We start from the raw sequence: 26,971 nt of genomic DNA on the forward strand, positions 1-26,971 counted from the left end.
AATCTGTCCCTCTCTACTCTCTCCATGCCCTTCATGATCTTGTAAGTCTCTATCATATCCCCTCTAAATCTCCTCTTCTCCAGGGAAAATAGACCCAGTTTCTCCAATCTCTCAGCGTATGAAAGGTTTTCCATCCCCTTTATCAGACGCGTCGCTCTCCTCTGAACCCTCTCGAGTAACATCATGTCCTTCTTAAGGTACGGCGACCAATATTGGACGCAGTACTCCAGATGCAGACGCACCATCACCCGATACAATGGCAGGATAACTTCTTTCATTCTGGTAGTAATACCCTTCTTGATTGTACCTAGCATTCTATTCACTCTCTTAGCGGCCGCTGCGCTCTCTGCCGTCGGCTTCATTGTCATGTCCACCATTACCCCCAAGTCCCTTTCTTGGGTACTCTCCTTCAATAACATCCCTCCCATCGTATAGTTGTACCTCGGATTTCTGCTTCCCACATGTAATACTTTACATTTCTCAACATTGAACTTCATCTGCCATCTCGTTGCCCATTCCCCTAGTTTGTTCAAGTCCCTTTGCAATTCTTCGCAGTCCTCTTTAGTCCGAGCTCCACTAAATAGTTTGGTGTCGTCTGCAAATTTTATTATTTCGCACTTCGTCTCTGTTTCTAGATCATTTATGAATATATTAAATAGCAGCGGCCCGAGCACCGAGCCCTGCGGGACCCCACTCGTGACCCTCCTCCATTCATTTCTGTAGGTCAATCTATGCACACAAATGATTTTAAGAGGTTTATAGCTGCACATTGAATATTCAAACACAATGTAAAAAGTACAAGTAACTACTTCACTTTACAATTCATTCCTGCCACCACTGAGTATTAACTCCTCGGTGACTGGAATTTCAGTACGTGGCAGCAGACGCTAACCTCATTGCCTCTACGTCTGGGAGCACTAAAGAAATTCCAAGTTAAGCGGCGGAACGGCTTTGAATCTTGGAGTCTCTGGGCCTGTCCCAGGGCTTCCATCCCATCCGCTGCAAAGCCATTCTGTGCATCTCCCACCTGGCCAATCAAGACAGAGTTTGCCTGTCTCTCTTATCAGTGGCATAGAAAGAGGGGGCAGCACCCCACCTCTTTCCACTTCTCCCCTTGCCACGTGCTCACCCTCCCTTCCCTTCCCCCGTAACTCTAGTTATTCAACTTGCTCCTCGCATCCGTGTCATCTCTCCTTCTGATGTCAGTTCCGGGTGCAGCGCATAGGAAATGATGTCAGAGGGAGAGCCGACAGGGTCGCGCGGAGCAAGTTGAACAATTAGAGGCGCGGGAGAGGGGCACCCACCACCCTCGCTACGCCACTGTCTGTTATATCTCTCCTCTAGGGCATGCACAGTCCTGTGTGATAATCCTGCGTGTTATTTTGGTAACTTGTCTCTCTTTGTTACAGCCTTTTTTGGGGACTTTAGCCTCCGGCACAGATCACAAGATGCCAGGTGAGGTATCAGTAATATACAGCACAGGGGCAGGCTCATCCCCAGGCCCCACCTTGAGTCTCTGCGTTCCACAGTGGTTTCACACTCGTGGCCCATGGTGTGTTTCTCATAATCACAAAAGTAAAATAAAACCGTTTTTTGATCATTTTCTCTGGAGCTATAAATTATAATATTATTATTAAGACTTAGCCAAAAGGAAAGATTTATAAACTATAAAGAGTTTTACCTCATGCAAAATTGTCATTTCTTTAATAAGACATTAACTATTTTTTCTGAGGCCCTCCAAGTACCGACAAATCCCAAATGTGGCCCTGCGAAGGGTTTGCGTTGGAGACCACTGATCTATTGCTGCTCCATACAGAGGAGACATTAAATGAAGTTAAGAACATAAGACTAGCCTTACTGGGTCAGACCAATGGTCCATCAAGCACATTAGCAACATTCCATGCTACCGATCCAGGGCAAGCAGTGGCTTCCCCATGTCTTTCTCAATAACAGACTTTTCCTCCAGGAACTTGTCCAAACCTTTCTTAAAACCAGCTACGCTATCCGCTCTTACCACAACCTCTACCTTAAACAGAGGTTCTCAGTGGACTGCAGGATAAGTCAGCCACACATGAGCTCTATGGATGACATCATCAGATGATGTCATCAGATGGCATAACCCGTATGTGGCCGACTCATCCTGCTGTTCACATATAACTCTCCCTGTGCCATCTCAAACCCTTAGATTCTAAACACCAAATGAGGCACCCAGCATCCCGTGAATGGTTCTAGTGTGGGTGTGGTTGGGTGGGTGACAGGTGGCACAGACACTGCCTGTGGTGTGCTCCTTGCTCTGTGTGTGGGGGTTAGTGTGGAGGGAGCATGGAAGAGACACTCCTTCTGTGGTATAGTGTGGGTGTGGTTTTAGTTGGATGATGGGTGGAAGACACACGCTGCCTTTGGTGTGATCCTTGTAGGGTGAGTTGGTGAGGGGGTTGGGTGGGTGGTGAGTGGGAGAGACGCACTGCCTGTGGTGTGCTCCTTACTGTGTGTTTGTATGAATGGATAGGTTAGTGGGGGTGTGGGGGTGCAGGAGGGACACTCCTCTTGTGGTCTAATGTGGGTACAATATATTGTAAGCCACTTAGACATCTCATACGATAGGCAGGATATTAAATACCTAATGAACTTGGAGGCATGGTGGGTGACGAGTGGAAGAGACATTCTGTCTTTGGTTCTGTCCTATTTGTTTTCTTCTGATTTACGATGGAATCATTTCCACATTCTCTGCTGATCCACATTATCCTTTATTTCCTTCACTTCCTGCTCTTTGTTCTCCCAGAGATCACGGGCTTGCCACACGTTCCCCAGCATGTGTCGGAGGGAAGTGCACACAGTCTAAGCTTTGTATGTGGCATCTGCTCACGGACCATCTGTGACTTGTTTGCCATAAAACAAAAACCTCCCTGTTGGCACCACGTGCACATGGAACCCACAATAACACATCTAGCCTCCATGACAATGTCTCAGGATGTGTGGGGATGGGACTTAATCTGGCAAGTGATCTGGTCACCCGGGACTCCCTTTTTCCACTGGAGGAGGACCATCAAAGCCCTGAAAAGTCACTGCGTCTTAGTTACAAACCCAAAAGATCATTTAGCTTTACTGAAGACGAATGTTAACCCGAGGCTTATGGAAACTGGTAAAATGACTTTTTGTTGTGCAGGAGTTAAAATATGGAACTTCCTCGTGGGCCAAATACAAAACTGTCGTGGAAAGGGCTTGTTTAGGAAAATTACTCAAGATGCAATTATTTGTAGATGTCTTTTTCTAGCTAATAATTCTCTTCTCTGGCGTAGCTGAGGAACTATTCATGATTTTCATTATATAAACCATGGTATTAGTTTGTAGATATGATTTCTGAGGATTGTTTGTGTGTCTGTTTTATTATGTTTTTATAATATATATGTAAATCATGCAAACTATTTAGTTTTAAATAGTATAGAAATTTTTAAAATAACTAAATCTCACCCCCTTCCTTACTGAACTGATTGCAGGACAAAATGACTAACAGCAATATCCCCCCCCCCAAAAAAAAAAAAGAAAAAAACCCAACAAAAATCCAAACCCTCCACTGCTGCCCCTGCCTCAGGACTGGCAACACCTGATATGACCCCCCCACACACCCCCACCTCACAGATTTTCTCTGCTGATGACTAAAGAGCTTTGTGTTTGGCTAAACAGCTTCAAAAGCATTTGAATGTACCAGCAATAAGTTCATATTTCCTAATGAGAAAGAGCTGCCTGGGGTGGGGGGAGATGAACTTGGGGGTAATAGTGGACAAGACAATGAAGCCGTTGGCACAGTGTGCAGTGGCCGCTAAGAGAGCGAATAGAATTCTAGGTATAATCAAGAAGGGTATTACAACCAGGACGAAAGAAGTTATCCTGCCGTTGTATCGGGCGATGGTGCGTCCGCATCTGGAGTACTGCGTCCAATATTGGTCGCCGTTCCTTAAGAAGTATATGGCGATACTCGAGAGGGTTCAGAAAAGAGCAACATGTTTGATAAAGGGGATGGAAAACCTTTCATACGCTGAGAGATTGAAGAAACTGGGTCTCTTTTCCCTGGAGAAGAGAAGAATGAGAGGGGATATGATAGAGACTTATAAGATCATGAAGGGCATAGAGAGAGAGTAGAGAGGGACAGATTCTTCAAACCTTCGAAGACTACAAGAACGAGAGGGCATTCGGAAAAGCTGATAGGGGACAGATTAAAAACCAATGCTAGGAGGTTTTTCTTCACCCAGCGGGTGGTGGACACTTGGAATGAGCTTCCAGAGGGCATGATAGGACAGAGTACGGTATTAGGGTTTAAGAAGGAATTGGATAATTTTCTGAAGGAAAAGGGGATAGAGGGGTACAGATAGAGGACTACTACACAGGTCCTGGACCTGTTGGGCCACTGCGCGAGCAGACTTCTGGGCACGATGGACCACTAGTCTGACCCAGCGGAGGCACTTATGTTCTTATGAACTCTCCTGCTTTAAAATACCCTGTTAGTCTCTCCCCCCTTCTCACATTCAGAAACCTTTCCTGGCACGTTGGTTTATGAATAGGTGGCAAAGGAATTGCTAAAGCAGTTAGAAGGACCAAAATATAAGAAACGGCTGGGAAAGCAGAGCAAAGCCTGTTCTGGGCTTCTCCTCTTCTCTTCAGGGCTCCCTGGCAGTCACTGCCTCTGGATTGCAAAGCCTTGGAGCACGGTATAGGAAGGAGAACGGAGTGAGAGCTGGCAGGATGCCTTCACCCCATTGTCCCAGTGAGCTCTCGATACGTAGCCTGTTCATTGGCATATGTGGGGGTGAGACAGCCACCGAGTATACAGAGAGGGTGAGACTGCTGTTGGATAAACAGACGGCTCATGGAATATACGGGGGTGAGACGCAACTTCCAAGAATTTTTCTCTTAACCCTCCCTCCCCCCCATTCTCTGGACCACATCAACCAAATAACTGTTGATTCCAAGTCACTGTGGGTGTTGAACTACCGCATGCAGGATATTCAAGTAAAGCCCCCACATGCAGACATATATACTTTATATACACATACAGGACCTGACTTAGAAAACGGCTGTTGTTAGATAAATGGCCTAGCCTCTGCTATCCATGGATATTAAGTGATACTATTTGAAAACCACTGCGGAATATTCTTACAGACTGGCTTGGCAGTACCTAAGACATAAAGAACAGCCTTACTGGGTCAGACCAGTGGTCCATCTACCTTAGTATCCTGTTTCCATAGTGGCCAATACAGGCCACCTGGCAAAACCCCAAATATTATTTATTGGGATTTTTTTTACCACCTTTATGGAGAGATTCACTCAAGGCGATGTTCAACAGGTACAATTCTACGTGAAATGTACAATTTTGTTAACAGTGTAATTACGAGTGAGGTAAAGTCAAAATCAGTAAATTGAAACTTAATTATAGGATGACCAGAAGAACATAAGAATAGCCTTACTAGGTCAGACCAATGGTCCATCAAGCCCAGTAGCCCGTTCTCACCGTGGTCAATCCAGGTCCCTAGGCCAAAACCCAAAGAGTAGCAACATTCCAGAATCTCAAAGAGTAACAGGTTCCGGAATCCCAGAGAGTAGCAACATCCCAGAATCCCAAATAGTAACAGGTTCCAGAATCCCAAAGAGTAACAGGTCCAAGAATCCCAAAGAGTAACAAGATTCTGGAATCTCAAGGTGTAGCAACATTCCAGAATCTCAAAGAGTAACAGGTTCCAGAATCCCAAAGAGTAACAAATTCTGGAATCTCAAGGAGTAGCAACATCCCAGAATCTCAAATAGTAACAGGTTCCAGAATCCCAAAGAGTAACAGGTTCAAGAATCCCAAAGAGTAACAAGATTTTAGAATCTCAAGGAGTAGTAACATTCCAGAATCTCAAAGAGTAACAGGTTCCAGAATCCCAAAGAGTAACAGGTTCCAGAATCCCAAAGAGTAACAAGATTCTGGGATCTCAAGGAGTAGCAACATTCCAGAATCTCAAAGAGTAACAGGTTCCGGAATCCCAAAGAATAACAAGATTCTAGAATCTCAAGGAGTAGCAACATTCCAGAATCTCAAGGAGTAACAGGTTCCAGAATCCCAAAGAGTAACAAGATTCTGGAATCTCAAAGAGTAACAGGTTCCAGAATCCCAGAGACTAACAACATTCCAGAATCTGAAAGAGTAACAGGTTCCGGAATCCCAAAGAGTAACAAGATTCTAGAATCTCAAGGAGTAGCAGCATTCCAGAATCTCACAGAGTAACAGGTTCTGGAATCCCAGAGAGTAACAGGATTTTAGAATCTCAAGGAGTAGTAACATTCCAGAATCTCAAAGAGTAACAGGTTCCAGAATCCCAAAGAGTAACAAGATTCTGGAATCTCAAGGAGTAGGAATATTCCAGAATCTCAAAGAGTAGCAGGTTCCGGAATCCCAAAGAGTAACAAGATTCTAGAATCTCAAGGAGTAGCAACATTCCAAAATCTCAAAAAGTAACAGGTTCTGGAATCCCAAAGAGTAACAAGATTCTGGAATCTCAAAGAATAACAGATTCCAGAATCCCAAAGAGTAACAAGATTCTGGAATCTCAAAGAGTAACAGGTTCCTGAATCCCAGAGAGTAACAACATTCCAGAATCTGAAAGAGTAACAGGTTCCGGAATCCCAAAGAATAACAAGATTCTAGAATCTCAAGGAGTAGCAACATTCCAGAATCTCAAGGAGTAACAGGTTCCAGAATCCCAAAGAGTAACAAGATTCTGGAATCTCAAAGAGTAACAGGTTCCAGAATCCCAGAGACTAACAACATTCCAGAATCTGAAAGAGTAACAGGTTCCGGAATCCCAAAGAGTAACAAGATTCTAAAATCTCAAGGAGTAGCAGCATTCCAGAATCTCACAGAGTAACAGGTTCTGGAATCCCAGAGAGTAACAAGATTCTAGAATCTCAAGGAGTAGCAACATTCCAGAATCTCAAAAAGTAACAGGTTCTGGAATCCCAAAGAGTAACAAGATTCTGGAATCTCAAAGAATAACAGATTCCAGAATCCCAAAGAGTAACAAGATTCTGGAATCTCAAAGAGTAACAGGTTCCTGAATCCCAGAGAGTAACAACATTCCAGAATCTGAAAGAGTAACAGGTTCCGGAATCCCAAAGAGTAACAAGATTCTAGAATCTCAAGGAGTAGCAGCATTCCAGAATCTCACAGAGTAACAGGTTCTGGAATCCCAAAGAGTAACAGAATTTTAGAATCTCAAGGAGTAGTAACATTCCAGAATCTCAAAGAGTAACAGGTTACTGAACCTCCCTAGAGACAGCGCTGATGCAGTCTAGGAGCTAAATACGGGTAGAGTGGGAAGTTATCCAGTGAGACGGGAAGTTATCCAGTGAGACGCGATATCGGGCACGCTATCCAGAAAAATCACCATTCTTTTTCTGGAGAGCTTTCCGTAAGACAGTTTGGCTATCACTGCACTCATCGCGCTCCCCAGATCTTCTTGACTACTGTTTCCAGACAGGGACCCTGATAACTGACCGACTGAATTTCAGCGCATGTGCATCCCTTCAAAATGATGAATGTGGGCCCTTGACATGCACACACACATGAAGGACATGCTTAGTCATGCTAATTACAGCATCATATTTTGTCCAGATTAAAAATATACAGTAGCATGCTGCTTACCTCATCGCCTGGTATTCCCTGCAGACCTGGGTTTCCCACATAGCCCTGTGCAATCAAGAGAAAGAACAGGAGGAAACACTGCATCTCGGCCCCTCCCAGAGAATAACTCTCTAAAACAGCTTGCCATTCCCTCCCTCCCAGGAAGCTGTGTGGCTAGTCATTCCCTTCCTTCCACCAAGTTTCTTAGTTAGGGTTACCATATTTTCTAAGTCAAAAAAGAGGACACTTGAGCCACCCCACCCACTGTCCCACCCATGGTGCCCTACCCTACCTCACTCCTGTCTCCCGTTAGTTTCCCCATAAACCACCCCACCCCTCAGCATAGCCTCTCTATCTCCAGCCGACCACCCCGGCCACCCCAGAGTCAGATCTGGCTCTCTTGAGTCTCCCCTGTCCTTAGTACCTTCTCTGGCGCTGCAATTTTAAAACTTTAGGCAGTTGGCAGCGTTAACAATGTGATCTTTCTGCTGTCGGCCTGCCCCAGAAGTCTTCACTCTGCAGCATCCCCCCTACGCGGGAACAGGAAGTGCTGCAGAGTGAATGCTTCTGGGGCAGGCCGACAGCAGAAGGATCTCGTTGCTAAAGCTGTCCAATAAAACTTCTGCCTAATGTGCGGTGGCGGCCAAAAAAGCAAACAGGATGCTGGGAATTATTAAAAAAGGGATGGTTAACAAGACTAAGAATGTCATAATGCCCCTGTATCGCTCCATGGTGTGACCTCATCTGGATTATTGCGTTCAATTCTGGTCTCCTTATCTCAAGAAAGATATAGTGGCTCTAGAAAAGGTTCAAAGAAGAGTGACCAAGATGTTAAAGGGGATGGAACTCCTCTCGTATGAGGAAAGACTAAAGAGGTTAGGGTTCTTCAGCTTGGAAAATAGACAGCTGAGGGGGGAGATATGATTGAAGTCTACAAAATCCTGAGTGGAGTGGAACGGGTACAAGTGGATCGATTTTTAACTCCTTCAAAAATGACAAAGACTAGGGGACACTTGATGAAGTTACAGGGAAATACTTTTAAAACCAATAGGAGGAAATATTTTTTCACTCAGAGAATAGTTAAGCTCTGAAACACATTGCCAGAGGTTGTGGTACGAGCGGAAAGCGTAGCTGGTTTTAAGAAAGGTTTGGACAAGTTCCTGGAGGAAAAGTCCACAGTCTGTTATTGAGAAAGACATGGGGGAAGCCACTACTTGCCCTGGATCGGTAGCATGGAATGTTGCTACTCCTTGGATTTTGGCCAGGTACTAGATTGGCCAGGTACTAGATTGGCCACCTTGAGAATGGGCTACTGGGCTTGATGGACCGTTGGACTGACCCAGTAAGGCTATTCTTAGGTTCATAAGTTTTAAAATTGCAGTGCCAGAGAAGGTTCTAGGGAACAGGGGAGATTCATGAGAGCCATAGCCAACTCCATGTGGGGACTGGACTGGAGAGAGTGAGTCCTAAATCCGGACAAACTCCCTCCAGTCCAGGAAACTGTCCCAAAAGAGGACATGTCATGTCTGGGTAGCCTTAATCTTAGCTGGCCATTCTCTCCAATGAGATTATGAGAGGAGATCCAGTTTGGGCATTAGCCAATAGTCATGCTGGTGGGGCTCTCTTAGATATCCGTAGGCCGAGTATCCAACTTACTGCCGCTCTCCTGTCTCCTTTCACTCCAGTCTTCCCAGGTCCACTCTAAGGAGAGAAAACATAGGAAGGTCGTCACACATACTTGTAGCATTATCACATGTGCGCAGAGACACACTTGAAAGCTTTCTCCCCTTGCACCTGAGCTTATTTTTCACTTTGAGCACTTCTATGCAATCAGAAACAGGCACGTGTGTGGATTCACAAGCTCAGTATACTGTATCTCCACAGACACGCAGATCTAATGAGGGCACATGCCTGGCATCTCCCAGGGATTGCATTTGCTGATTGACTTCCAGGCAGCCTCTCCATTGCACTTGTAAACCCTAGCTTTGCTCCTCAAAACCACATGTGTGGAAAAAGTGAGCAGAGAATCAATGAGGCTCTGTCCTACAGTCCCAGAGAGAGAGAGGGCGGCTCATTAGAATTACACGAGAGTGAGAAACTTCGTAGTACATCTTCAGAAAGAGAGTGAAGGACTATTTAATGAGATCCTGCAATGTCTCTCTGGCTGTACGAACAGTGAGAGACAGTCCCTCCCTACAGTACCAGAGAGACAGCGGTTTATTGACAGCTTCTGATCAACAGCAAGAGACAGCCCCTCCTGATAGCAGGTCTCATTACAGCACTACAGACTGTAGAGGGAGGAATGAGAGACTGTCATATTAGATTTGGACCTTCTTAGCGCTCTTATCTGCCTGTCTCTAGCCCAGGTGCTGTTTCTGTTCAATGTTTTGTCCATGGCAGGGGCCAAGGCAGAGAGAGGAGTATTAGTGACTGCTGCGTCCTGCAGCGCTCAGGGATCTGATGCTGGAGACCTCTAGCAGAGCTGTGGGACTGGGGTTTGCTCCCCTACATGGAGCCAAAATCACTCACGCGTTCCAGCTGGAATCCATACACATAATCACAAGCGATTTACATTTTTCTCAAACAAGAGCAACTGTAGAATTTTGTGGGGTGACATCACCCTGGAGCCCCCTAAGGGGAAGGAGAACAGAGAGAAACAGATCCTGCTTGCCACAGAACGGAAGACAAGCCCCAGCCAGTCTGCAGCAAAAAGAGAGCCCCAGGCCCAATAAGACCTCAGAATCTCGCCTGCTGTGTGCGGAGCTCAGAGAGGAAAGGACAGGAAAGGCAGCTTGGCTACCAGGCAGAAACTCCCAACAGAAGGGTCTTGTGTCCAGCCTAGTCGGGCCAAGTGACAGAGGTTGGAGTTCAGTCTCTGTTTTCTAGAATGACCCTGTGTGTTACTGTGACTTGTTGGCAGCCTGCGAGTGAAGCCCACGGTTCTGTGACCTACAGACACCAGTTACTTTTTCTTATTTCTATACGCATGCAGTGCTGTGTATTAAACACACAAGAGATGGACAAAAATGGTGATACACTGCTCATGTAGAAAAATACAAATTAGAGAAGGGTGTAGGGTTAAGACTTAAACACAGTTTTGAAAAAGTTGGCCTTCTGCCTGGACTTGAACATCTCCAGAGACAGAGCCTGACGTCCCGAGTCAGGCAAGTTGTTCCAGGCATAAGGGGCAGCAAGGCAAAAGGGACTTACCCGATGAAAGGCGTTCCACAGCGGAGTATAGGGAAAGATAAGAGGAGCCACAGAGTTAATACACTTGTAGGTCAGTAAGAAGAGTTTGAACTGTATGCGGAAGTGGACAGGAAATCAATGAAGCGACTTGAGGAAGGGCATAACGACCCGAGCAGAATTCTGAACAGATTGAAGGAGAGAGCGATGGCCTAGCAGAAGACCTGAGAGAAGCACATTGCAGTAATCTAGGTGAGAGGTGACGAGAATGTGGTAGCATGTTCAGAAAGGAGTCTGGATGTGAGCGATGGTGTATAGAAAGAAGTGGTCTGTTGGATATGCGAAGAGATGGGGAGAGATTAGTCGAAGATGACCCCGAGGCTGCGAGCCTGTGAGACAAGGAGGGTGATTGTGTTAACTACTGAAATAGAGAATGGAGGAAGGGGAGAGGCACGGTTAGGAAGAAAGATAGTCTTGGCCATGTTTAATTTTAGATGGTGGCGACATCCAGGTAGCAATGTCAGACAAACAGGTTGAAACCCGGGACTGAATGTCTGTCGAGATTTTAGGTGCAGAGAGATAGATCTGTGATACTGAAAACCATGGGAGGAGATTACAGTACCAAGGGAAGAAGTGTAAATTCAAAGAAGTGGTCCCAGGACTGAACCCTGAGGTACGCTGACTGATAGTGGAATGGCAGCAAAGGACGATCCTCTGGAGCATATGCTAAAAGTGTGATGGGAAAGATAGGAAGAAAACCATGAGATAACAGAGGCCTGGAATCCAAGCAAGGACAGTGTATCGATGAGTAGGCAAACACCACAGAAAGATTAAGGAGGATGAGGACAAAGTAGAGCCCTTTGGATTTGGTCAGGAGCAAGTCATCGAAGACTTTAGTAAGCGTAGTTTGCATAGAAAGGAGAGAGCGAAAGCCTGATTGAAAGGGGTCGAGAATGAAAGGGCAGATTGGAAGGAGGCCAGCAGGAATTTGAAGTGAACAAAATCAGCGTGAGCATGGGATTTCAGCCAGTAATGTTCTGCGGTCCGTGCACAGGAATGTAAGTAGCGGATCTTAGAGGTTAGCCAGGGCTGGGGTTTGGGCAGAGTAAAGGTGTCAAGAGCAGAGGAGAAAATAGTATTCTAAGAAGAGACTGCTTCATTGACAGATTTGCATAGCATAGTGTTAGAGTGGAGGAGGGAGACCATGGCGGAGACAGTGCACGAGTCAATAGCCTTAAGATTCCTGATTACATTGGTGAGGATCAGTCATGTCGGGGGGAGTGTTGAGTTATGAAGGTTATCAGATGATGGTAAGAGAACAGAAGAATTGAGGTAGAGAAGTTGGCAACTGAGGAATTAGAAAAAAGGATAAGATCAAGGAAGTGACCGTTCTCGGGGGGAGGGGGGAGCACAGCACAGCTGAAGATTGAATGGGGATATTAGAGCAAGAAACTTTGAGGTGTAGGAGTCAGAGATGTCCTCGGCATGAATGTTGAAATCACCAAGGATAAGGGAAGGAGATGAAAGTTCGAGAAAGACGGAGAGCCAGGAGTCAAGGTCAGGAGGCCAATAAATGTCCGCTATTCAGAGAGGAAAGGGAGTGAATAGATGAATTGGGTGGACATTGAAGGAGGAAAAGCAGTGAGATTGAGTAGATGAAGAGGTTGAAATCTACGGCAGGGTGAGAGTAACAGGCCAACCCTTCGTCTGTGACAACTTCTGGGTACAGCTTGGGCAGGGCTAACTCTGGGTTTCTGACCGTCCCATCCTGATGCATTATGGGGCCAGGAGCACTGATTTCAGCATGTAGAATCAGGAAGTACAAATATCAGATCCAAAACTGGCTACACCATCCTGGAACTGGGTAACTCAGCAGCTTTGCAGATCTCCATGACCAAATGTCCACAAGGGTGGCCCAAAGCTTTTAGCCCGTGGAAGGAAGGGAGCATAATCTGAGGTTCTGTAAGAGGAGCTGCCTTGTGCTAACAGGTTTCTGCATTTCTCTCCTTGCCAGAGCTGGGCGGAGACAGGGCAAGTCCAGAGATGCCAAGGGGGAGCAATTTTTAAGACGGAGATTTTGATCCCACTGCCCAACCCAGCTCATGCCCCACCTCCACTCCAGCTCCTTCAACAGGACTGTGACCTTGAACAGCGTCAGATCGACCTTGCTGGTGTCTCCTGTGAGATCTGAAGCTACTTACAGTTGAGCCCAGACAGAGAAAAGGCTGAGAAGTATCTCCCCAAGTTCTCACGTTTCACAGGAGATTCCTGATTTTGGATGGCACGATATGAGTATCCTGCTAAATTCCTGGAGACTAGGCAGGTTTGCAAGGTGCAACACAGGGGGTCCTGCCACTGCCAGAATCAGTCAGACTTGTCATACATACCAATTGCAGGAACCCACTGCCCTAACCCACTTCTATTAGTGAGGCTTATTGAACCATCAGAGTGGGGAACCGGTGAGAGAAAGGTCCCACATGTACCCAGCACAGCTCCTCACTGAAAAATGGACCCTTCTCCCATTCAGCAAAGAGCTGGAAGGGTACATGTGAACCTGAGCTGAGCCATATCACACCAGTGTGTGTCCACAAGCACCCAGAAGGAAACAAAGTAATTGGACTAAACCACTCAGGTCCTTGATTGGTAAAGGTGGGATATCAAATCAATCAATAATAATCATCATCATTAACTCCTCTTTTACTAAGCCATGGGAGAGGTTTCTACTGTAGTCTGGGGCGCTGAATACTCCGACATTCCTATAACCCTTGTAGGAATTCTATGAACGTCGGAGCGCTTAGCGCTCTGGGCTACAGTGAAAACTTCTCCCACACTCCACTTGCCCCGATATTTGTGTCATCACTCGGGACAAACTGTATTTTTCATTGAGAGCCACTGTGGTCTCTCTAACGCAAGGGTGGCGGAGGAAACAGGTTTAATAAAAATAGTTAAATAAACTAGCCATCTGAAGTCCACATCACCTTCTCCTAGGCACTGCCTAGTCAGGACGCACATGGTTGAAATTCACGTGGCTCAGACTCACGCTCTGTTCTCAGTGTCTCGTTATCTCCTGCCCCTCCCACAGGCAGGGTCCATGTCTTACATCGCCCCCCCCCCCCCCAACAAAAGCCCCACCTGATCTCCTGTGGCTTCTTCCAGGCAGAAGCAGCGTGTGTACACTTTACCCTCAGGCTGAGGGTTGATCTCGATCAGGTTACTGCTCGGCGCAGTCTCACTAACCTCAGCATCTCGCCTGGTTTTCAAGGCTTCAGGCAAACACTGCAAAAGAGGCAGAAAAAAAAAAGATGATGGGAAATACTAGCAAAAACCCAGTGCCACAAACTAGAGACAGAGAAGGGATGGGGGAGGGTAAATGAGTCGCAAGGACAGTGGAGGAGGGGACCGGGTTCAATTCCCACTGCAGCTCCTGGAGACTCTGGGCAAGTCACTTAACCCTCTATTGCCCTGGTACAAAATAAACTGCTTTGTCCCTAGACTATATGAATATCTTAAAGGAACGCGCTTCATTCATTGATCCACAATAATTAATTCAGTCACTGCTTCTAAGTGACATCACAGCTAGGGTTACCAATTTTACAACTGCAAAATCTGGACACATGGCTCCGCCCCCCTCCAGCCACGCCCCCAAACCTCCTCTTTTCAAGCTTGGAGCCGTGTTTGGAGGGCACATGCACAGATGCTCTCCAGACATGGCCATGAGCTCAAAGCTTTTCAAAACCCAGACAAAGACAACTAGACAGCCCTCTAAAAAAAGAACGCCTAGTAACCCTAACACAGCCAAGAGATAATGTCCTCTGCTGTATCCCCCATTCCATGTTGCAAGAGTTTCTGCAGCATTTCAGAGCACAGAAGATGATATAGTTATACCAAACCTAAAGCAGGTTTCTGGGAGCTACACAAGAACATCTGATGGGCCAAACCACAGGTCTGTCAACCTAGCTGTCTCTCTCTAGCAGCAGCCAATCCAAGTATCCATCAGATCCCAAAGAATAGAACCAGGTCTCATAATTGCTTATGGGCATCTGTTCTAGGGTTTTTGCCAGGTACTAGGGACCTGGATTGGCCACCGTAAGAATGGGTACTGGGCTGGATGGGCCATTTGTCTGACCTAGTAAAGCTATTCCTATGTTCTTAAATAAAGGAAAATCAAGCCATTGTGACATCACTGAGGAGTTTGGCTCGTAGGCATTGGTGGAACGAGGCATTATGACATCACAATCTTAGCTCTGGAATGTTGCTTCTCTTTGGGATTCTGGAATCTTGTTCTTTGAGATTCTGGGTTTGGCCAAGTACAAGGGACCTGGATTGGCCACCGTAAGAATGGGCTACTGGGCTGGATGGACCATTGGTCTGACCTAATAAAGCTATTCCTATGTTCTTAAGTAAAGGACAATCAAGCCATTGTGATATCACTGAGGAGTTTGGCTCTTAGGCATTGGTGGAACGAGGCATTATGACATCACAGTCTCAGCTCTGAAATCTTGTTCTTTGAGATTCTGGGTTTTTGCCAGGTACTTGTGACCTGGATTGGCCTCCGTGAAGATGGGCTACTGGGCTGGATGGACCGTTGGTCTGACCTAGTAAAGCTATTCCTATGTTCTTAAGTAAAGGACAATAAAGCCATTGTGACATCACTGAGGAGTTTGGCTCGTAGGCATTGGTGGAACGAGGCATTATGACATCACAATCTTAGCTCTGGAATCTTGTTCTTTGAGATTCTGGATTTGGCCAAGTACTAGGGACCTGGATTGGCCACCGTAAGAATGGGCTACTGGGCTTGGTGGACCATTGGTCTGACCCAGTAAAGCTATTCTTATGTTTTTTTATCCTAGTTTCTTTTTGAAGCTTTCTAACATAACATCACATAATAGCAAATTTCTAGACTGCATAACCTTTAGTTCAATGTGGTTAACAAAAGATTATGCTATGGGAAAATACAGAGATAATGTGATGCACAGAAATTGAGCTAGCCAAAAATGTGGAGAAAAGAAAAGTCTTCAAAAGTTTTCTGTAATGTTTATAAGCTATAGATCTAATCAGAAATCTTTGTCATAAGAAGCAGCTTGATAGGAAAGCCAATGCCCAGAATGTTTCTTACTTTTGCAGCCCTTTGCTGAAGGAAGCGTAAATAGGGCATGAGATTCTAAAGTTTGATTGCTCCATTCATTTTTTTATTCTTTTTAAGGCTGTTCTCTGAAATGGATTGAGTGAAAATGCTTCTCCCCTTTGGTTCGTTTCCTGAAATGCCCCCTCATCCTACGCTGTTTCTAAAGCAGGTTTCCATTCATCGTGAATCTTAATAAAGAGCCCTCGATTAAGGCAGAGCTCATGAATTTTAGAACAGAGCACGCACTCACCCCTGCTGCGGACAGCTCGCAGCATGCTTCCTTCATGGCCATGCTTGGGTCACAGTACAGAAGAGCCTTCTGGATGTCAAACTGCAGAGGAAAGGCAGAGATTACGTCAGCAGCTGCTCTGGCCACTTTGATAACGAGATGCCGTGGACCTGCCACCTCTCATATGACCAGTGGGAACCTCGTAACCCTTCACATCCTCCTACCTGTCTCTGTGAGAACCAGGCCACTCCGTTCACTATGTGATCTAACATCAGTAGTCGGAAATGCAGGATATGAAGAGAAAAGCATAGGACATGCCACGCCGCATTGGATCGGTGGCTCATAAAATTCACTTCCCCTTGTCCTGGAGTACCCCCTTGCCAACTGAGGTGTCAGCCTCAGGCAGCACCTGCTGGTCTGCTCTCTCTGCCGCTCTCCTTCCCAGCATTTAATGCTTTCACCCTTCTCCCCCAATCAGCATTTTTCCCATTTCACTCCTCACCCCAACCCCCTGCATCTACCTCCAATTTGCCATAAAAGTTGCCGGCCGGCGGTAGCAATTCACAGAGCTACCCTGCTACCAGCCCCAGCAGAAACAGGAAGGTTGCAGTAGAGAGAAGACGCTGGGATCTGCCACAGGGTAGCTCTGTGAATCGCTACCACCGCCTGGCAATTTTTACGACAAATTGAAGGTAGATGCAGAGGGGAGGGGTGGAGTGGGAAAAATGCCAACTGGGGGGGGGGGGAGGGAGACGGGTGAAAAGGGAAAGCCTAATATTTGGAGCAGCCCTTGTCCCACCCCCATTTTGGATGCTCGGGGGAGGGGGGCACCAGCTCATCCCTCGCCTAAGGCAGCAGATTGCCTTGAGCCACTCCTGCTCCAGCTAGAAGAGAGGGTTTCCAAAGATGATGCGTGGGTATGGTTTTGACCTCTGTGCTTATCAAGTCAGTCCTCAGGACAACCAGGCAGTCAGATATTCAAGATATTCATAATGAATATGGACCATAGCATGCAAAACTATTCAGTTGATAAATATATAATTTATTAAATATTTTATTATTAATCAAAACCTATTCAATATAAATACTCAAATGCACAAAAGATACAAACTCATAACACACAGAAACCTCAAATTCATAAAATCATAATAGAAAAGTACTTGAAATTCCCACGTCGTTGTCATTCAAGCCATAGTAGTTCCATTTGATAGGTGCTAAAACATAACTCCCACAGTCTGTTCAAATTGTGTCCAAGAGAATTGTATCCAGAATATTTGCTCAACACGAGACCGTGTTTTGCCTCATCGTAATGAACTGCAAGAGTAATGACTTGAATGACAACAACGTGGGAATTTCAAGTACTTTTCTATTATGATTTTATGAATTTGAGGCTTCTGTGTGTTATGAGTTTGTATCTTTTGTGTATTTGAGTATTTATATTGAATAGGTTTTGATTAATAATAAAATATTAAATAAATTATATATTTATCAACTGAATAGTTTTGTATGGTATGTATCCAATCAATTTTTGATTAGTGAAACTATTGAACAATATTGAAAAATCCTGTTTTTTATATGTAAGGAATATGAACTATGAAGGAGACAGTGTGTGGCTGTATCCTGAGGAGTGGGTTGAAAAACGCTGGTCCACCCATCTTCTCTTAGGCAGAGGGGATGCCTCGGTTATCAGAGTCGCTTCCACGAGCACAGCCAAGGTCAGGTCTAGCGCCAGGCAAACCTTAGCTGCCTCCCCCACCCTGAACAATCACGATCACCCCAGCCCCAACTCTCCCAGAAGAATCAGGGGAACTGGGCTAGTTGGTAAAACTCCACACTGATGGGTCTTTGAGTTTCGGGGGCTGCCCAGATCTAACATTTTGCTTTGACTGTAACTGCTCTTTGGCACCCCTGGCGACCGCCTAGTGCTGACAAATAATTGTGTTAACCTTGACCACAGAGTAGAACTCATCCTTCTGGTGGAGGGAGAGAAAACTCCAGTGGACCCTTCTTTTCTCAGCATTAAAAACAATTTCTAAATCCAGCCTAGAGCTGCCTCTCCACTTGTTCCAGTCATCTTTAACACTAGCATCCAACATATTCCATTTAAGGAAGCCTATAATCTGTAATTCGTTACTGACCGAGACTTCGTTTCCCCTCCAAATTGTTCTTCCCTTAAATGTTACCTTTTCTTGATTGTATTTCCTCCCATCCTTTCCTCTTGTTCAAGTTAGTCAGTGTTTTTTTTTTGTTGGGTTTTTTTTTTTTTTTGGGGGGGGGGTGTATTTATTGTATTTAAATATGGATGGTACTGTACCTCGCTTAGGAAACCAGATAAGCGATTGTATCAAATTTTAATAAAAACTTGACATTTCAGTATCGTCTTCATTTTCCTTCACCTATGGGCAATAATGCACAAAGGTGGGTGAAGAAAGGCAAAGTCTGGCAGTGCCTGGAAGGAGCCCAGTCAGTTTTGTGTGCAAGACCACAACTTACCTGGACAGGCGTTCCCTTTGTGGCGCTGATGCCAATGAAGGTGTGCCCTGCAGTGCTGATTCTCTGTCTACGGTCGATGGGTCTGGTAGAAATGTATTTGCAGTCAATGTGGACAGACACGAGTTGTTCCTGGACGCTCAGGGCAATTTTGTGCCACTTGGAATCAAACAAAGAAGAGATTCCCTGCCCACTGAAGACACAGGCCACCGAATCTTTTTCCAAACCCCTGGCACGGAATTCCAGACTTTTGTCTTCACCATTGATTCCTAAGGAGAGCTGGGAGACAGCAAGAATTTTCAGCAGTAAATGTAGAAACAGAAACTCAAAAACAGGCAGAGTAAGAAGACCAAGAGAGAGTGCCTGTCACTTGGTATCTTGTAAGAGGCTAAGGACCCCAAGGGAGAGATGCCCTAAATATAAAAAGCTGGGAGACAGCCAGAGCTCTAGCCAGAAGCCTCCAAAGGGATGGAGTTTTCAGAGGGTAAGAATATCGAGGGGCGGACGCCCCAAGAGGGTACACTGAAGACTAGAGAGACAGAAGAGATGGGAGGGGTGACCGCAGAGTGCAAACATACCTGTAGGTATCCTTGCTGGTCATTGATCTGGAAGAGGTACCAATTCTCTCTACTTATCTGTTTCTTCAGTAGTAATGCCATTACCAGCGTAAATTCATTGGGCAAACCATGGGGAAAGAGCTGCCTGAGAGAAGAAAGGGAAGAGCCATGAGTGAAGCTCTTCTTCACCAGGAACTCAAAGACGAGCAACTCCTGCTGAACAGTGAGAACACTCGCTCTCCCATGTCCATTCACTGCTCACCCCTCAGGAGAAGATGAAGGGCAAAGGTGACCTCAGAGGTCCTCAAAATAGGCCAAGAACGGACTGTAAACATCTTGCTGTGTTTATTGCATAAACGTTTATGCAAGTGAAATATTATAAACCTAAGAAGCAGGTAAGGTGCCATCTGAACATAGGCATTTCCAGCTCTGCTTCCCCCCCCCCCCTTCTTTCTCTTTAACATCCCTCAACTCAACTCTGTCACAAACTCCCACTGTGTAATTCTCTTTGTGGTTTTCTTTTATTTCTGAATTGTATATTTCACCTCTCCCTAACTACCACACTAAGGCCCCCTTTTATCAAGCTGCATCAGGGTTTTTTTTATCATCAGCCACTGCGGTAAAAGCTTTGACGCTCATAGAATTCCTTTTACCGCACCGGCTGGTGATAAAAAACCCGAACAGCTTGATTAAAAGGGGCCTAAACAAAACCATTTCTTTGCTAGGTCTAAGCAAAATCCCACGTCATTAGTATTTAACTATTGATATTCTGTTCTTTCTTCTTTTTTTATTGAAATAATTTTATACACATTTTCATAAACTGAACAAAATAATCAGCATCTTCATATTTCAGAAAAATTCAACCTTCAAGTATCCTGTAAGAACTGAAATCAAATAAACCCCGGCAATAAGACTAGTGGCTAATTACAAAAGGCTAAACTTCAAATTAATTCCTAACATAGTGCAAGATAATCCCTCATGACCCTAGAGAATCCCCCAAAATCCATTCCTTCCCCCAAAAGGTTTCAGAGCTTGCCAAGTCCAATACCTCTTTAAGACACTTTCTAAAGATTATCTCTGGAGGCAATTGAAGGAAAATGAAGAAGGTGCAGGTTGCTCATTCTGTGTGCGTTTGCCATCATCTCTAACTTTGCATTCAAAAGTTGTGAATCCTTCATTACTGAGATACAATTAGACCAGATTAGAAACCTACGTGTCCAACGCTGAAACATATTTATCCACATTTTCAAATTTCTCTGTCACCTGCTTGGAGAAGGCTACTGTTTGAGAAATCATAGACTTAAGCACACCCTTCATAGAAAATGTAACTTCCGATATCCTGTAAAGAAACTTCCTTAGTAGTCTCTAGACTTAGTGTGTCCCTTTGCTATTCCGGATTTTGTTTAAAGGACACAACATGAGGTTGAGATACTGAACTCAACGGAGGCACCAAAAGAGACTGGAGACCTCTTTGGATTCCCCCACTTCAGGAAGAGTCAATGGAGGGGGAGGAGTTTTTTCTGGAGGACTCAACAAGACTTCAGAAGGGGAGAGTACCTGAGATCCAGAAATGTTCCTCCAATTAGCTGGTGCCATATGCTTTTCCATAGGTCCTGTCTCAATTGGTATAGAACCCTTCAACTTAATGATGTCTTTACACTTCCTCATATTTTCAGGAAAATTATATTTTACAATTCAAAGCTCAACAGAGCATAATGGAGCACCAAGGGGCTCCCAAGGGGCAAGGTGTACCTCTCTGTGTATGCCCTTCCAGCCATGTGCCAGCAGCTGCGCCATGGGAACATCAGACTTTTGTGTGTCAACGAAAGATCCCAATGACATAGGTGATGTTCACCACACTACCTGCTGTTATCGACTTTGGTGTTAGCGCACTCTCACCTCCACCCAGCGGAAAGTCCAGGAGGTGAGAATTTCCCCTCCTGATATTCTCTTCTTTCAATAACATATTATACAATGAAACCTGACTAAGAAAACCAGAAACTCCATCAAAGCAGTGTAACTAAAATCTTCCACTACTGCTGTTACAGCCCTGTGAATACACTGGAGAAGAGATTGACAGTCTCTCGTGGGGATCAATTCAGCACTATGGCTGCCTGATAACATGTGGCAGATAGTGTAGGTTTTATTGGTACTAATTCCAGGTTAGTTTTCACTCGAGCCAAGATCTGTACTATTGATCTCAGCAGCTGTTTGTCCTGGTGAGCATGACAGCCAGGGAACCAGATGGGGGAGGGGGTAAGAAGGACATGTCACAGAACGTGGGCTAGATAGGAAATCATAAAGTCTTCAACAGAACCATACAGATCTCCTAGTATTGCCTCTAAACCAGACCAAAGGCCCGTTGACTGGATGCCATCAAGAATGGAATGGAAAAAGGGATAGAGGGGTATAGATAGAGGGCTACTGCACAGGTCCTGGACCTGTTGGGCCGCCGCGTGATCGGACTGCTGGGCACGATGGACCTCGGGTCTGACCCAGTGGAGGCATTGCTTATGTTCTTATGTTCTTATGAATGACACAGGAATGAACATCAAGCAATTGAAAGAAGTCGTGAAAAACAGGGAAGAATGGCGAGGACTGGCCTACAGAGTATCCACGGGTTGGCTATGATTGAATGGATAGTGGTAATTGACAATGTAGATCGTGGGTTTCTTCCCTTCCTTAAAACTATGTATAGAAAAGTCAGAGAAGACGTAGACAGTGCTGAGCCTTGGTGATCAGACTTCAGGAGTAAAATAAATCCTTTCCCCATCCCTAGTCGTCTACTTCCTGGGTGCGGCCTTAATTCCTACACCCTCCTGCCCAACCATCAGCAGCTAAATGCCCCATCTGAAGTTTGAGCCTGGAAGGCTGCCTGCTCTGGACAGGAGCTGAGGCTGCAAAAGACAACTCTTCCCACTCACTTGATCCCTCTCCAGTAAAAAGCTCCAGTAATTTATCTTTACTTCACAAATGCATCTGAAACCTACAGTGATACAAAGTCCAAATACTTATGCAATTCTAGGAGCTCAGTTCAGCTACCATCTGATTTGTATCTCAAGGGGGCCACCATTCTCTTAAAATATCAATTTCAAAGTCTGCGGTTAAACACTGCTCAGCGGCTGGAGAGTGCAGTTAATTCCAGGACCTCAGGCTGCCAAAACATTTGTCCACAGACTTTCAGCGTACTTCTCACCAAATTTGCAAATTATTCCCAATCTTCTCTACAACACATACATGCAAGATAAGCAAATTGTGCTTTAATAGAGGGGCTGGGTAAAAATCAGCACCTCTGTGACCAATAGGGAATATCAAAATCAATACACCACCAACCTTTCCCTCCCTCCCTCCCCTCCCCCCATCTTCCTCTCCATTGTTCCCACCCCACCAGCCTTCCTCTCCCTCACTCCCACCCCATGTTTTCTCTCCCTCATTCCACTCTACCCCATCAGCCTTCCTCTCCCTCATACTCACCCCATCAGTCTTAAGTTTAAGTTTATTAGGATTTTATATACTGCCTATCAAGGTTTTCTAAGCGGTTTTACAATCAGGTACTCAAGCATTTTTCCTATCTGTCCTGGTGGGCTCACAATCTATCTAACGTACCTGGGGCTATGGAGGATTAAGTGACTTGCCCAGGGTCACAAGGAGCAGCGCGGGGTTTGAACCCACAACCCCAGGGTGCTGAGGCGGTAGCTTCAACCACCACGCCACACACTCTTCCCCTCTCTCTCTCACACACCCAACTCATCAGCCTTGCTCTCCCTCACACCCATTCCACCAGCCCTCCTTTCCCTCACACCCACCTCACCAGCCTTCCTCTCTTTCTCCCCCACACCCAATCCACCAGCCTTCCTCTACCTCACAGAATTTGGACCTCTCCCATTCCACTATCTTTCCACTCCCTCATTACCACCCCACCATCCTTCCTCTTCCTCACACCCACCCCTACCCACCTCATCAGCCTTCCTCTCTCTCCCCCACCCCACCAGCCTTCCTCCCTATATTTTATTTTTTTTGTTTTCAACTATCTCCATTTATTCCTTTCAAGTGAATTAGCAAAGCAATTACACTACTTTAGGCTTGACGTTTTCATTGGTTTCATTATTTTTCTTCACGTTGTATTGCTTTGGTGGGGATGAGACACCAAATCCGTCTCTGCTAAACTCTAATGAAACAAGAAGCTGTTAAATGTCATATGTTTAGCTCTTTAAGGTCCTACTTTACACAAAATGGAAGAAAAGTCAATTAGGGCCTAAATCTCCTGCTGTCTAGAAGTATCCAGGCCCAAAGCCAACCTTTCCGAAAGGAAATACTCAGTGCTGGAGAGAGGCCCAGAGAAAGTTGCTGGCTAAACATTATTCACTTTCCGGGATTATACAGTCACTCCACTCATGGGTGTAGGAGCCCACTCATAAACAATTCCTGAGGGGGGGGGGGGGCGGCAAAGCTTAACACAAGGGTTAAGACCAGATTTGAAGAGGGGCTGGATCCTGGGGCTTTCTCTCACCTCAGAACATCTTACAAAGGGCAGCTGGACTCATAAGCTGACTGGAACGTCTCTCCCTCTGATTGCAGGAACATGAATCGGGCTTCTAATGAGTAAGCCACTTCTAGCTGCATGCAAGAGGACTCTTTGGTGCTTATAAATCCATTTAAGCCTCCTCCAGCACATCACTGCATCAGACAAGTCATCCTTTGGTCTAGGGCCTTACAAAGACAAGGAAGTCCTCATTAGCAAAAGTAGCACCTGCAGAGTCCATTCCGTCTACCCAACAAGATGATTAGAGGCGCGCTCGCCACTCTGTGCAGGCCCCAGCCACTCGTGCATAAACACTGGCTGCCAAGTCTCCACTGTGCGAACCATATAAGCAGCAAACATGATGGAGTCTAAGTTATAACCACATATCATCCCCAAGCATTACTAGGGTTACCCTACAAGAAAAGGGACCCATGACCCAGCTCCAGCCCCAGGGGTTACTACATTTTAAGCTTTGAATGTCCTTGAATTGAATTCTGAGGGGAGACCCTCATTTCCCCCATGATCAATCTCAGAATGATGTGTTGAGTCAGCCGTTCAACTAGTTAGCTTCAGCTAGGATCAATGGCATGGTAAGAGGGAGAGAGGGGTCTGCCCCGGGTGCCATCTTGGTGAGGATAGAAGCACCTGCCTCCTCTCAGCCCCTCCCCCCACTGCAGCACATACGTGCTGCTTCCCTTCCTCCGTACCCCTGTAACATTCCTGGCACGAGCAGCAACCCCTAACCTGCTGTTGCACCAGTGTTGGCTCTTCCTCTGACATCACTTCCTGGACCTCCGCCCTGGAAGTGACATCATAGGAAGAGCCAGGGCCAGTGTGATAGCAGCTTGGGGACAGGAACATTACCGAGGAACGGGGAAGGGAAGCGGTGCACACATGGCAGGAGGGGGCGGGGAAGAGGGTGGGGAAAGGGTGCTATTCTCACCCTCGCTACGCCACTGTCTGGGATACAGACTGTAGAAATCTGTCTGCCAATGGCCTCAGTTCCCCCAGTGTTGGAGTTGCTGAATCTTCTTCAGTTGTTTGCAATTTGTGGGACACGGAGCGTAGAAATCCGTCTGGCTTTCACCTCACTTCTCTCTACTCTGTACATTTCATGCCTTTCTGCTCACATCTGAATTTGTTTTAAAATGTCAAAGAGATTCTGTACATCAATCCTGTCTCCACTGAGGATTCGAGAATTGGAAAGGATCAAACATTTATGAAATTGCAAAAACCTCTACAGCATTTTTCTCCAACCAATTCTTCACAACATTTTCTTTCCTTCAGAAACAAATCAATCCTGGTGGGTCCTGGCAGACTCTAACTTCTCTACACTGAAGAGAGTTTCCGATTCTCCATCCAAGAGTGTGATGGGAAGGAATATGTGGGACTTGAGACATCGGAAACTAGAATTTCAAGAATATACCTGTATGGTAAGAAGAAGGAACAAGTTCCTGACCAAAAGGAAACAGTTTTAAAAAGAGGAGAACATAAAATTAACTTTTCTAGGTGTGAGGATTGTCGCCTCACCCAGATCACCCTAGGACTACATCTCCATGCAGGCTGACATGTGTGAACTGGTGATTTTACCAGGTGTTGAAGTCCTATGGAAAATCCACAAGTGTAACTGGTTAGGCAGTATCATGTGACAGTGCTAAAAGCAATTAGCTTCTCTGAATTTAAAAAAAGGTTTAGACAAGTTCTTGGAGGTTAAGTCCATACACTTTAAACTAGGTAAGTTGGGGAAGGGTACAGGCACAATTGACCTACAAGGTGAGCAAAGCTGCAAATACTTTGTAGAGACTGAGGTAAGTAAACTTTGCATTTCTGGGTTTGGGGCTGGGATGGGGACACACATTGCCGAATCTGGGCTAGGTTCACATTGTAATTCTGGGTCGAGGGATAGTGTACACATTTCCAAGCCTGGGACAAGTTCACGTTGTAACTCTGGGTCTAGTACACACATAGCAAATTGCACTAAGGAGGTCAAAGTAGATCAAGCAGGAATATCCACACAGAGTCATAGCAAACATATAACATGGAGGGCTATGTACGTCAACGCTCACAGCTTGGGAAATAAAATCCTGGAATTAGAGACAGAAATGAGGAACGCCAACCTAGATGTGGTGGCGATATCCGAGACCTGGCTCACGGACTCCCATGGCTGGGACATGGTCATACCGGGTTACAACTTGCTTCGCCGAGACAGGGAGGGCAAATTGGGAGGAGGGGTAGCACTATATACCAAAGATGACATTAAAGTCACCAGAATCGCAGATGTCAGGTACACAGGGGAATCCCTTTGGGTGAATCTGGCTAGGGGGAAGGACAAATGCCTGTATCTTGGTGTAATATACAGACCCCCAAGACAGCAGGATGACCTGGATATGGAATTAATCGAGGATATAGAGAATATCACCTTGCGTGGGGACACTGTATTGTTAGGTGACTTCAATATGCCTGATGTGGACTGGACCACACTTTCCTCTGCGTCCAACAGCAGCAGAAGGCTATTAAACTCTATTCAGGGAGCACGACTCAGGCAACTGGTATTGGAGCCAACAAGGGATCGGGCGATACTGGACCTGATACTTACCAATGGAGAAAGTGTCAAAAAGGCCTCGGTGGGCGACAGGTTGGCCTCCAGTGACCACAACATGGTATGGTTCAATCTCAGGAAAGGTTTCACAAAATCTAACACATTAACCAAGGTCCTCAGCTTCAAGGACGCCAACTTCGAGGGCATGGGGGATTTCATCCATCAGGCGCTGCATAACCGAGCAGAAACAGATAATGTAGAAGTATTGTGGTCAACTCTAAAAGCTACCATACAAGAAGCAACCAACCGCTTTATTAAATTGGTAAGTAAACGGCGAAGAAACAATAAGCCACAGTGGTTCTCTGCAGAGATCTCAGACCTCATAAAAGAAAAGAAAAGAGCGTTCATATCTTATAAACAATCAGGGAAGCAGGACTCTAGAGAAGACTATCTGGCCAAGTCAAGAGCAGTCAAAACAAAGGTCAAAGAGGCCAAATTTAGAATGGAGGAGAATCTAGCGAAGAACATCAAGAAGGGCAATAAACCCCTCTTCAGGTATATTAGTGACAGAAACAGAAACACAGACGGGATAGTACGCCTTAAGAAACCAGACGGGAACTATGTAGAATCAGACTCTGAAAAGGCTGAACTATTAAATGAATACTT

At 45.6% G+C, this 26,971-nt stretch overlaps 1 protein-coding gene across 3 annotated transcripts in view; it reads right to left on the bottom strand.

Annotated features, from left to right (window-relative positions):
• The window catches only part of COL16A1 (collagen type XVI alpha 1 chain), a 144,096-nt gene that overhangs the window by 86,965 nt on the left and 30,160 nt on the right, over nt 1–26,971 (bottom strand). For 2 of the 3 annotated variants that reach the window (XM_033956123.1, XM_033956122.1), the window contains exons 5-10: nt 19,266–19,389; nt 18,691–18,966; nt 16,219–16,299; nt 13,976–14,119; nt 9,314–9,358; nt 7,679–7,723 (exon numbers count right to left, since the gene is read on the bottom strand). In XM_033956123.1, the coding sequence (XP_033812014.1) occupies nt 7,679–7,723; nt 9,314–9,358; nt 13,976–14,119; nt 16,219–16,299; nt 18,691–18,966; nt 19,266–19,389 (715 nt within the window). The remainder of the gene's footprint in view (nt 1–7,678; nt 7,724–9,313; nt 9,359–13,975; nt 14,120–16,218; nt 16,300–18,690; nt 18,967–19,265; nt 19,390–26,971) is intronic. The other variant, XM_033956124.1, reaches the window with a different exon arrangement.

Source organism: Geotrypetes seraphini, chromosome 8 (genome assembly GCF_902459505.1).
Source record: "Geotrypetes seraphini chromosome 8, aGeoSer1.1, whole genome shotgun sequence".
In the NCBI taxonomy this organism is placed as follows: domain Eukaryota; kingdom Metazoa; phylum Chordata; class Amphibia; order Gymnophiona; family Dermophiidae; genus Geotrypetes; species Geotrypetes seraphini.